The 12358-nt window shown below is 47.8% G+C and overlaps 1 protein-coding gene across 1 annotated transcript; it reads right to left on the minus strand.

The window, feature by feature from the left end:
- Window positions 1-615: 615 nt before the first annotated feature.
- On the minus strand, window positions 616-5703 carry LOC308676763 (homeobox and leucine zipper protein Homez-like). The gene is made up of 2 exons (XM_081342784.1): window positions 5669-5703; window positions 616-2884 (listed from the first exon to the last, which is right to left on the minus strand). Exon 2 carries the CDS (start codon window positions 2821-2823, stop codon window positions 1402-1404), a length of 1422 nt encoding a protein of 473 aa, XP_081198910.1. The 5' UTR covers window positions 2824-2884; window positions 5669-5703; the 3' UTR covers window positions 616-1401.
- Window positions 5704-12358: the final 6655 nt, after the last annotated feature.

The following is a 12358-nucleotide window of genomic DNA, read 5'->3' on the forward strand; positions in this document are numbered from 1 at the left end:
AAAAAATGAAAATGATATTTAATAAATAGATTCTTTTCAAAGTACAAATGGTTAGTCTCTGTCTAGTCTCCTACCTCTCAATACTTTCACAAACTTCCAAATTCCTCTTTTCTTTCAAAATAATCTCAAAAGCTATTCTCAGAAGGTATGGGTTTATTTTCCCGTCAGTCTGGGGATAATGACAGTTTGACAAATGAAGAAACCAAGCATTTAGGAGCGTTTGCAGTTCTTTTGCAAGAGGCCACTCTTTTTATCTTACGCTATCTCTAACTGGCATTCAATTCACTACATCAACCAACTAGTACAGACCGAGATATATGACCCAAATGGAAAAACTGGATGATGGGGGAAACTGGTGAATCAAGGCACTAACGGGACAAAGAAAACAGTACAACTAAGCAAAATGATATGAAAGTCACATGATAAAGACCAGATATTAGAAGTCATGCCAAAAATTTTTTTAAAAAAAGAGATTGAAAATGGAAATAAATGACAAAATATCCATTTGAACATGATATCTACAATCACCATCTTAGGTACCAGTCTAAAAACTAACATTTTTTTTTTTAGTCCCGACATATTTTGAAGGCATGAAAACAGGAAAGTTAGCCTTAAGTCTGTCTTCTACTTTTCTTCGATTTCAAAGAACTGGCTTATAAAACAAAACATAAGCCCTGCAAGCAAACAATTACTTTAACTGTTTGATTACTCAGGAAAATGAAATTTAGTTGGGTGTGTGAGCTTTGACCAGTCAAATCTTATGTATGACTTTCATAGGATTTTGAAAAGAGTGGCGTTGCCATATCTCTGCAACTGCTAACGAACAATCCAATTTTTAAACTTGAATAAAAATAAATAAATGAATCGGAACAAACAGAATCAAGACAGGGACAGCCAAGCATCAATGAAAAATATTTGTATTCCAAGCCTTAGAAAAGGTAACAAAATCAGGCAATTGTTGGGCTTCGGGGTTTAGTGACCTAGACAACAAACTTGTAATGATTGAGGAAAAACTCTCGAGGAAACAATACGAAACTGAAAAATGCAATCAACCGATTGAAGCTTTATCAAATAAATCGTTTCGAGACCCAGCAGATTTGCCGAAGGGATTCAGATTATGGCCACTCGCATCTAAAGCGTTGGAAACCCCACCTTTATACCCACGGTGATTCTGCCTTGGTAAACAATGAATGGAAACAAAACTATTTTTGTTTTTAAAATTCAGAGGCTCAAAGGGAAAAAAAAAACATTCTAGAACATGAGTGACGTGGGTCCCGGCTAACAGCAGGAAATGGCTGGAGCAGAAGCCTGGCTCCCGGGATTCACTGCTCTCTCTCACCGATCCTTCCACCTGCTCGTTGGAGAAGTCCAAAACCTCCAGCATCCACCCAAAAAAGTCCTTCAGTCTTCTTCTTCCTCGTCTTCCACATCCTCATCCTCATCATAGTCTTCATCTTCCGCCTTTATCATGGCCGCTGCCACCTCCTCGTCCACCTCGTCGTCTTCCCCCAGACACACCTCGACCTCGCAGGGCGCCGGCAAGTGCGAGCGAAACCACTCCAACACTTGCTCGGTACTCATTCCCGATTTATGGCAGAGCGTCGGCAAGTCACTCTCCTGCAGCTGTGGGTGGGCGGCCCAATACCGCTCCAGGGGGCTTGCGTCCGGAGGATTGGCGCACGGCTGCGGAGGAGGTCCCGAGGAAGCAGGCTCTGGACTCTGCCCTGCATTGTCCCGGAACCATTTCAGCTGACCATGTTTCAGGGCGTAGCGTGTGTCTCCAAACCACTGGATGATCTCCGCTCGCGGCAGCCCGGTTACCTTCTCCAACTGGTGATAGTCCTCTCGCCTGGCCCACTGCCGATGAAGGAAGAAGGACTTTAACAGATCCAGCTGTTCCTTCGTCTTCCGCCTAGGCTTCCGTAAAACCTCTGGCAAAGGAGTCTGCTGGTCACTAACAGAGGGCTGATGGTTCTGACGGTCCGCAACGCCGGCTGCAACTTTAGAGGAGGATGGGGCAACTTTAACCGAAGAACCCAGTGGGAGAATCATCGGGTGGTGCCCACCATTAACCGCAGGCGCGATGGACTCGGCTGGCGGTTGGGAGGCTGCGGGGAAGCTCCAGGCCATCGTGTGGGAATCCTGGAGATTATAATCCAAGCCCATGGTTGTGATGGGCGGATAAGCACCGGAGACTGTCTCTTTGGCATTTTGGAAATTCACAACAATCCCTGAATGTTCAAAATTTTCCTGAGGTTTCTTATAGTGGGACGAGTCATTTTCCTGCAGTTTCCAAATGTCCTGAGTGACCGTCCCGAGTTCTTTTGTTCCTTGAGCCGTACTACAGTGATTTAAGGAGGTTACTAGAGGTTGCTGGTTCTCTGGATATTTACTGGAGTAGTGCAGAGAGTGGGGAGCCAGCTGGTGGTACGAAGGGCTTTTGCACATTTGGGGCCAGTAGTTGCCCTCGCTGCCAGCCAGCAGGCAACTAAAGTGAAGTTGGTCCTGGTGGTAGATGAGGCGAGCCCGCGTCTCTTCGATCTCCTCGGCGCTCCAGCTGATGCCGCAGCGCAGCCGCTGCGCCATGAACCAAGCCTTCACCTTCTCCATGTGCAGGCCGTGACGCAGGCAGAGCAAAGCCAGGTCAGAAAGGCTGGGATAGGGGAAGTAGCTGAAAGTCTGCAGCAGGTGCTGGTTACCGTCAAGGTCGCTAGTCTGGGCCGCCTGGGTCCACACCAGCTGGAGGTCCTCGGAGATGGGCGGCAAGCAGATCAAACCTGGCGGTGAGCCGAGGCAGCCAGAGGCGTCCTTATTGGAGGGCATGGCTGCGGGGGGGTCGAGAAGTCTCCTCTCTTTGGGAATCAGCCGCGGCTTTTCAGAAGAGCTGGAGCAGAGGAGAAAAGAAAAAGGGAAAGAGCCCCAAATGCAATAAGTCGTAGGAGAAGACATAAAAAGAGGCAGCAACGTTAAGTAGTAAATAAACGAGACAAGGAGAAAGCAGAGACTTCCAGAGAGAAAAGGGCAAGCACGATTTTTGGAGATATTTAATGCCTCAAAAAGGGACGCAGTGGCTCAGTGGGTTAGGACGCTGAGCTTGTCGATCTGAAGGTTGGCAGTTTGGCGGGTCGAATCCCGAGTGCCGCGTAGCAGAGTGAGCGCCTGTTACTCGTCCCAGCTTCTGCCAACCTAGCAGTTCAAAAGCACGTAAAAATGCAAGTAGAAAAATAGGGACCACTCCGGTGGGAAGGTAACAGCATTTTGTGCGCCTTTGGCATCTAGTCATGCTGGCCACATGACCACGGAGACGTCCTCGGACAAGCGCCGGCTCTTCGGCTTTGAAACGGAGATGAGCACCGGCCCCTAGAGTCGGAAACGACTAGCACGCGTGTGCGGGGGAACCTTTACCTAATACCTCAACTCCATTTTTATCTCTGGTCACGACCCAGCACCCGGACACTACAACTTCAGTCCACAACTTACGGCTCACATTATCTGACTGCTCTCCCATAAAAAACACAGAAAACTATCGCTGGTCAGAAAGGGGACAGCGCGCCCAGACCCAGGCTTCTACGGGCTGGATCAGGAGGGAAGGAGATACAGAGAAGCACCTTGTCACGTGAATCTCTTAATTGTCCAAGGTGGCCCCATCCAGACCCTGGGCCAGCGCCTCAACATCACAAATTGCTTACTTCTCTGCACGAACAGAGCCTCTTCTCCAACAGTGCATTTCCTACTTATTTTGGTCTCTGTGTCAGACTAAAAAGACCTGGCCCTTCTCTTCTTTTCATATGGATCTGCAAAATATCATGTTTTACTTGGCCAAGAATCTCCCAGCTCAGGTGAACTGGGAAAACTGTAGTTAAACTCCCGCTTATTAACTAGAATATATAATCATTATCCTATCGGGTTTCTGGATCAAAAAAAAAACATTTCTGTGCACCAACCATTTTTAATCTCAGAATACCTGAGATTTCTCATTGGCCCAAGCTAAAATGTGAGTGGTTTTGGCTTGAACACGAAGTATGGACCGTTCAATGTACAGTAGCTTATAAAGTACAGCTTCTCTTTTGGCTTACTGGACCTTGGTTAATCAAACGATGGCTTAGTACGCAGATGAACTAGGGTCTCTTATTTCAATTCTGTTATACAAAAGGATGGGAAAGTGTTCGAGTTCCAGCTTAACTCTTCGCAAGTTTGCTAAAAAGCCAACTTCCACCCACCTACTGGCATGCTCTGTGCCTCCACCGAAATTTGTGGGAGTCTTTTTTTTTTTTAATCTGGAAAGTCTATCTGGAGGAACTGACGGTGGTGTTTCAAAGCTTGGTAATTTATACAACCCAGCAACTTTTTAAACCCGGGAGAGGTAATAAATCGAAACAAAAGGCAGCGCCAAAGCCCATTGTGCTAATCAGACTGAAGAGCCCATTTCCCTTTAATAGCGGTGGAAAACAGATGGCTTCAACTTCGTAAGCAGATAATATGGAAAGAACGGGGCAATTAACGCCGGTTTAAACGACAGGAGGAAATGAGGTGCCTGAAGTCAAAATTCATGGGGAAAACTGCTCCATCGCAGCCCCCCTATCTATCTATCTATCTATCTATCTATCTATCTATCTATCTATCTATCTATCTATCCAGTGCTTTTTTTGTAAAAGAAAAAGGTGCCGGAACTCACACATGTCATACAACCTGCCTTGCCTACCCTACAAGGTTGCATCCCAAAAAGGTGCCGGAACTCTGTTCTGAGCGTTCTATGACAAAAAAGCCATCTATCTATCTATCTATCTATCTATCTATCTATCTATCTATCTATCTATCTATCTATCTATCTATCTATCTATCTATCATCTATTATCTATCTATCTATCTATCTATCATCTATCTATCTATCTATCTATCTATCTATCTATCTATCTATCTATCTATCTATCTATCTATCTATCTATCTATCTATCCACCCACCCACCCACCCACCCACCCACCCACCCACCTATCTATCTATCTATCTATCTATCTATCTATCTATCTATCTATCTATCTATCTATCTAGGGCTTTTTTTCTCATAGAACGCTCAGAATGGAGTTCCGGCACCTTTTTTGGATGGAACCTTGTAGGGTAGGCAAGGCGAGTTGTATGACATGTGTGAGTTCTGGCACCTTTTTCTTTTACAAAAAAAGCTATCTATCTATCTATCTATCTATCTATCTATCTATCTATCTATCTATCTATCTATCTATCTATCTATCTATCTATCTATCTATCTATCTAGGGCTTTTTTTCTCATAGAACGCTCAGAATGGAGTTCCGGCACCTTTTTTGGATGGAACCTTGTAGGGTAGGCAAGGCGAGTTGTATGACATGTGTGAGTTCTGGCACCTTTTTCTTTTACAAAAAAAGCTATCTATCTATCTATCTATCTATCTATCTATCTATCTATCTATCTATCTATCATCTATCTATTTATCTATGGGAACTATCCTACACCAATCTCTGGAATGATGACAGATGTAAACACTCTCTCGTTTTCCAGCCTCACGTCCTCTGTAACCCTTTGTTTGTGGGTCCCCCCCCCCATTCCAAGGCTTCTTCAGCGGCCTTCCCTTCCCGCCTTCCCTCTCCCCCCCCTGTCTTAAAATCTCTTCACTGAATTCTGGACGCTGTACTTACTTTTTTTCCCCTCCCACCTCGGGAGTTTCCTTCCTTCCTTCTTTCCTATTCCCTGCAAGGCACGCCGGGAAACAGAAGGCGGAGTTTCTCACGCCAAGGGAAACTGCCTCTTTAAGGGATGGGGCGGGGGGGGGGGGAGAGAGAGAGGCTGCTAGGGACCTAGCTTGGGGGGGGGGTTTAATGGGGATTTTTATATTATTATTGATTGTTTTAGTTGGGCTACTATTTAATTCTTTTTAATTTTTGTATTTGTACTTTTATATATGCCCTGTTCACCGCCCTGAGTCCTTCGGGAGAAGGGCGGTATACAAATATAATAAAATAAATAAAATAATGTTTCCTTTCCCAGGGGGGGGGCTTTTTTTTCTTTTTCTTTTTTTCCTCCTCCGTCTTTTGCTTCCCCGGTTCGCCTTCCTTAAAATCCTTCCTAACTCTTTATTTTTTTTTTTAAAGGCCAACTTATTTATTGTATTTATTTATTTCGTTTGACTTCTATACCGCCCTATTCCCCCATAGGACTCGGGGCGGTTTACAGGGCAACGAAAACCATACAATACAAAAGTGAAAACAAACGTAAAGCAATTCATTCAATTGAAAGCCCCAAAGCTAAACGTTAAAAGTGAAACATCGCCTCCCAAAAGGAGGCGAAGCCGCCTTTTGCGTTTTGTTTTTTTGTTTTCGTGGCAAAGTTTAGAAAACAAGTCAAAAACAAGCCGAGATCGTTTCCACCCCGAGGTTGGATGGAAAAAGGCCAGAGTTAACCGACAGACCTTTGTTTGCCGCTTGGTGCCAACCCCACTCTTTCTAGTCTCCCCGCTCTCAGACCCCCCCACCCCCCCCCCGGCTGCAATAAAGGGCTTTCTGTAAAATGGGGGGTTTTTTTTAATAATTGTGCAGCAGCTGCTTCCCAGTGGAGCCGGGAAGACGAACACAACGGGGAGGCCAGACACTACTCCCTGCGTAAAGCCGGCGCTTTGTCCCTAACGCAGGGGGTAGGCAAACCTCGGCTCTTTTATGACTCGTGGACTTCAACTCCCAGAATTCCTGAGTCAGCAGAGCTGACTCAGGAATTCTGGGAGTTGAAGTCCACGAGTCATAAAAGAGCCGAGGTTTGCCTACCCCCTGCCCTAACGGGTTAAGCATCCATCCCACCCGGCAGTGAGCAGGTTGCAGTTACTCCCTTTGGCAAGGGAAAGATGCTTACTACCGCCAAGGCGCTGCGCCGGATCCCTCGACGAGCAAGTGTTAAGATCGTTTTTTTGCCCCCCCCCGTCCGCTTTTTTTTTTTTTTTTTGCGCGAGGCTCTTTCCTGTTGGGGGCAATAAGCTGACTTTGTAATAATGCCGCTTGGGGGGGGGGCCCTGAAAGCCCTACTAAGCAGGCATATACACAGAATGAAGGCTATTGCTAAGCACATTGATTTGTGCTTCTTAGATTGTAAGCCGCCCTGAGTCTTCGGAGAAAGGCGGGATATAAATGGGATTAAAATAAATAAATAAATAAATAAATAAACTTCGAGAAAAGTGGGCACAGCCAGAAAGTGGCTGTGCGTGTCCCAAGATGGCTTCTTCTCCACTGCTTCCCCCCCCCCACTTTAAGGGCTCCCCTGAACAGATTCATCCCTCTCTTGCCTCCATGCCAGCCCACCCGGTGCCCTCTCTGTCGTGGGGCAGAGCTGCCCTCTGGCACACACACACACACACACAAACACACACACGTGGCTTCTACCCATCCCTTCCTTTCGGGATGGGGGTCCTCCTCCTCCTGCCTGCCTGCCTGCCTGCTGCTAAAACAAACCAGCAGGGGCTTTCGCGGAGGACTGGACGCTTAAGGAGCTAGTCCTCGGTGAGGAATGCCACTCTTAGCCTAGGGCGGTTGAGTCGGTGCTGTGATAAGCAACCTAGAACTAAGGAGAAACTTCCTGACAGTTAGAACAACTAACCAGTGGAACAACCTGCCTCCAGAAGTGGTGAATGCTCCAACACTGGAAGTTTTTAAGAAGAGACTGGACAGCCATTTGTCTGAAATGGTATAGGGTTTCCTGCCTGAGCAGGGGGTTGGACTAGATGACCTCTAAGGTCCCTTCCAACTTTTATTATTATTATTATTATTATTATTATTATTATTATTATTATTATTATTATTATTATTATTATTATTATTATTATTATTATTATTATTATTATTATTATTATTATTATTATTATTAAAATGCACTGGAAGCAGCTGCAAAGGGCCGTCCCGGGCAGAGGGAACCTGTTGCGGCCAACCACGCCGGTCTACGAACTGTTTCCCTCTTTGGGACCGAACCCTCCTCGGCTCCCCAACTTGGGACCACCGGCAGACCCCCCCCCAACTGCCCCCTCCCCACCACGAAAGAGAGAAGCGGTGAGGCGGGGGGGGGGCTCTGCTCAACTCTGCCTCCGGCTTCCCTTTTCCTCCCCCCCCCCGCCCCGCCCGGCCTTGCCCTTCCTCTTCCTCCCCTGCCGCCGCCTTCTTTGTCCGCCGCTAGCACCCCCGGGCTCTTAGCCCCAGGGCCCATGTTCCACGGCCTCGGGGCTCGCCCGCTTGCTCAAAGCTTCTCTTTCCAGTCCCCCCCCCCGCTCCCTTTGCCCGCAAGGCTGCCCAGCCCGCATCGGGAGACCCTTTCGGGGCAGAGGAACAAAGGGCAAGGAGGAAGCCGGCCTGGCTAAGGAGAAAAGGCGAAAGCCGGAAGAGGAGAGCGAGCGAGCGAGCGGAGAGGAGGAGAAGCGGCCCCGGCCACTCACCCGCTCGGCCGAGCTCCGGGCTCTCCGCCTGGCGAGGAGGCGCTGGCTGCCGGGGCGCGGGAGAGGCTGGGCTGGTTACCATTGGCCGGAAGAGCCCCGAGCGCCGGCAGCAGGGGAGGCTCGGGACGGTTCAAGCGCTCTGCACGTGCTCAGAGGGCTTCCCCTCCGCTCATTGTGGCTTCACACGTTCCAGAACGCTCAGGGCGGGGAGCGGGCGGGGTGGCTTTCTCCCTACCTTAGTCCCTTCTTGACAGCCGTGGCTTCCCGGGATGGCGGGGCCAAGCTAAAGCGGGGTTGGGGAACTCGGGGGGGGCGGTTTCCGCGGGTCGTCGGAACGTGGCCGTTCCCTCCGCTTCGGCCGCGCCATAGGGTGCCCGGGTTAAGCGAGGAGCTGAACGAACGGGTTTTAGAGAGGCGAACCCGGGACTGCGGTCGCGTTTCTCTTCTTTTGCTTCCTTCGAGGCAACTTTTACAACGGAGAATAATAATAATAATAATAATAAGTTGGAAGGGACCTTGGAGGTCATCTAGTCCAACCCCCTGCTAAGGCAGGAAACCCTATACCAGGGGTAGGCAACCTCGGCTCTTTTATGACTCGTGGACTTCAACTCCCAGAATTCCTGAGCCAGCTATGCTGGCTCAGGAATTCTGGGAGTTGAAGTCCACGAGTCATAAAAGAGCCAAGGTTGCCTACCCCTGCCCTATACCATTTCAGAAGTTCCAGAGTTCTCCTCCTCCTCCTCCTCCTTGGTTGCCAAATTCTCACGTTTTCCTCTAAGCCGTAGTTTACTACGCAAACTCCGATTGTTGGTTTCAGACGCACTCTTACCAGTAAAAAGTGGTAAATTATCAGGCTAAGAACTGGGAGAGCAGAGTTATAGAGTCACATCGGTGGCACACAGCCAACCGGGTGATCTTGGGCCAGTCAATCGCTCTCAGCCCTAGGAAGGAAGCAATGGCAAACCACATTCAAAAAAAATAGCTGCCAAGAAAACTCACTTGTTCAGGTGGTCTAAAACAGGAGGGGGGGGGAGAAAGAAGCCATAAACCATGGCTGACCAATTTCAACAGCAGATAGACTTGTATATCTTGTCATTTAACAAAGGTGTGGTTTGCACCTTTTCCCCAATGAGGTTTATGAAGAATGGATTTTATACCCGTTCAGAAGTATAAAAAGAGGTAGTCCTCGTGACCTGTTTCTTAGCGACAGTTCCAATGGCTGCCCCTCTGGTCACGTGGGCGCAAGTTGGAATAATAATAATAATAATAATAATAATAATAATAATAATAATAATAATAATAATAATAATAATAATAATAATAATAATAAGTTGGAAGGGACCTTGGAGGTCATCTAGTCCAACCCCCTGCTCAGGCAGGAATCCCTGTACCATTTCAGACAAATGGTTGCCCGATCTCTACATAAGAACCTCCAGTGATGGAGCACCCACAACTTCTGGTGGCAAGTTGTTCCACTGGTTAATTGTTCTAACTGTCAGGAAGTTTCTCCTTAGTTCTAGGTTGCTTCTCTCCTTGACTAGTTTCTATCCGTTGCTTCTTGTCCTGCCTTCAGGCGCTTTGGAGGATAGCTTGACTCTCTCTTCTTTGGGGCAGCCCCTTTGATATTGGAAGACTGCTGTCATGGCTCCCCTCATCCTTCTCTTCATTAAACTACACATACCCAATTCCAGCAGCCGTTCCTTGTATGTTTTAGCCTCCAGTCCCCTAATCATTTTCGTTGCTCTTCTCTGCACTCTTTCTAGAGTCTCAACATCTTTTTTACATCGTGGTGACCAAAACTGGATGCTGTATTCCAGGTGTGGCCTTACCAAGGGATTGTAAAGTGGTAGTAACACCTCACCTGATCTTGATTCTATCCCTCCGTTAATGCAGCCTAGCACTGTGTTGGCCTTTTTGGCAGCTGCAGCACACGGCTGGCTCCTATTTAAGGGATTGTCCACCAGGACTCCGAGATCCCTCTCACAGTTACTACTATCGAGCAAGGTACCCCCTATACTATTCCTGTGCGTTTGGTTTTTCCTGCCTAAATGCAGAACCTTACTTTTTTCACAATTGAATTTCATTTTGTTAGATAGTGCCCAGTGTTCAAGTCTGTCCAGATTCTCCTGTATCTTAAGCCTGTCTTCTGGAGTGTTGGCTATTCCTGCCAGCTTGGTGTCGTCTGCAAATTTGATGAGTTCCCCATCTATCCCTTCATTCAAATCGTCGATGAAGATGTTGAAGAGCACTGGGCCCAGAACAGAGCCCTGGGGCACCCCGCTACACACTTCCCTCCATGTAGATGCGGTTCCATTGAGGACCATGCACTGCATTTGGCAACCATCCTGCATTTACAGCTGTTTGTGATGTGCCGTAATCATTTCACTGTGTTTTATGACATTTTTGACAAACACAGGTATCTTACTTCTGGCTTAGGGCAAAATGCTCCATAGTGAACAATACTTGCTTAACTGTGGCATTTGCTTAATGACCATTGCAAAAAGGATGTAAAATCAGGTCAGTCACATGGACGATCTGTTTTGTGACCATCTCGAACTAGGACCATAATGGGCAGACTGGCTGGGGAATTCTGGGAGTTGAAGTCTGCATTTAAGAAATATTGGTCTAGTGCAGGGGTCTCCACACTGGGCAACTTGAAGACTACTGGACCTCAACTCCCAGAGTTCCTCAGCCAGCCACACTGAGGAACTCGAGGACTGGTGGACTTCAACTCCCAGAATTCCTCAGCCAGCCACGCTGAGGAACTCGAGGACTGGTAGACTTCAACTCCCAGAATTCCTCAGCCAGCCACGCTGAGGAACTCGAGGACTGGTGGACTTCAACTCCCAGAATTCCTCAGCCAGCCACGCTGAGGAACTCGAGGACTGGTGGACTTCAACTCCCAGAATTCCTCAGCCAGCCACGCTGAGGAACTCGAAGACTGGTGGACTTCAATTCCCAGAATTCCTCAGCCAGCCACGCTGAGGAACTCGACTGGTGGACTTCAACTCCCAGAATTCCTCAGCCAGCCACGCTGAGGAACTCGAGGACTGGTGGACTTCAGCTCCCAGAATTCCTCAGCCAGCCACGCTGAAGAACTCGAAGACTGGTGGACTTCAACTCCCAGAATTCCTCAGCCAGCCACGCTGAGGAACTCGAGGACTGGTGGACTTCAACTCCCAGAATTCCTCAGCCAGCCACGCTGAGGAACTTGAGGACTGGTGGACTTCAGCTCCCAGAATTCCTCAGCCAGCCACGCTGAGGAACTCGAAGACTGGTGGACTTCAACTCCCAGAATTCCCTAGCCAGCATGACTGGCTGAGGAATTGTGGGAACTGAAGTCCACCAGTCTTCAAGTTGCCAGGTTTGGAGACACCCGATCTAGAGGTCAGTGTTTCTAAAGCCATTGTTAGAATGAATCCAGAGGAAACAATTTACATCCGTACAACCCGTACACCTCGTAGCTTTCACTCATTGTCTCCCGTTCCTCCATTAGCTTCGAGCTCTATGTGAGGAAGTCAAAAAAGTCAAGATGGCACCCTCCATTTCCTCCCCTCCCCCCACGGGCATCTCTGCTCAGTAAGCTCCTTTTAACTGTTTTAACTATGATGACAGCCAGTGGGTCAGGTTCACACAACTCACTAAACCCAGAAACTCCATACGCAAACTACCTCTAACCCTCCCTTGAATTTACTCTGGCAAAGCAAAATCCTATCCAGGTTCGACATACGACAGATCCTTGATGGACGGTGTGCAACATTTGCTTTCATGCCAATTTTGTGCCTCTAATACCTTCAGGCAAGGCTGTTTTCCCCCATTCTGTTTATTTATTACTACAAAAGGCTACAAAGACATCATTAAAAGGAGGGATTTGAGGATTTGTGCACAGGGCTGATGACAGCTGATTTCAGCAAAACTGGGA

Source organism: Vipera berus (genome assembly GCF_964194415.1).
Source record: "Vipera berus genome assembly, chromosome: W".
Taxonomy (NCBI): domain Eukaryota; kingdom Metazoa; phylum Chordata; class Lepidosauria; order Squamata; family Viperidae; genus Vipera; species Vipera berus.

Excerpts from the sequence above, each read along its gene's own strand:
- LOC308676763 (XM_081342784.1), bottom strand. The coding sequence starts at position 2,823 with ATGCCCTCCAATAAGGACGCCTCTGGCTGCCTCGGCTCACCGCCAGGT.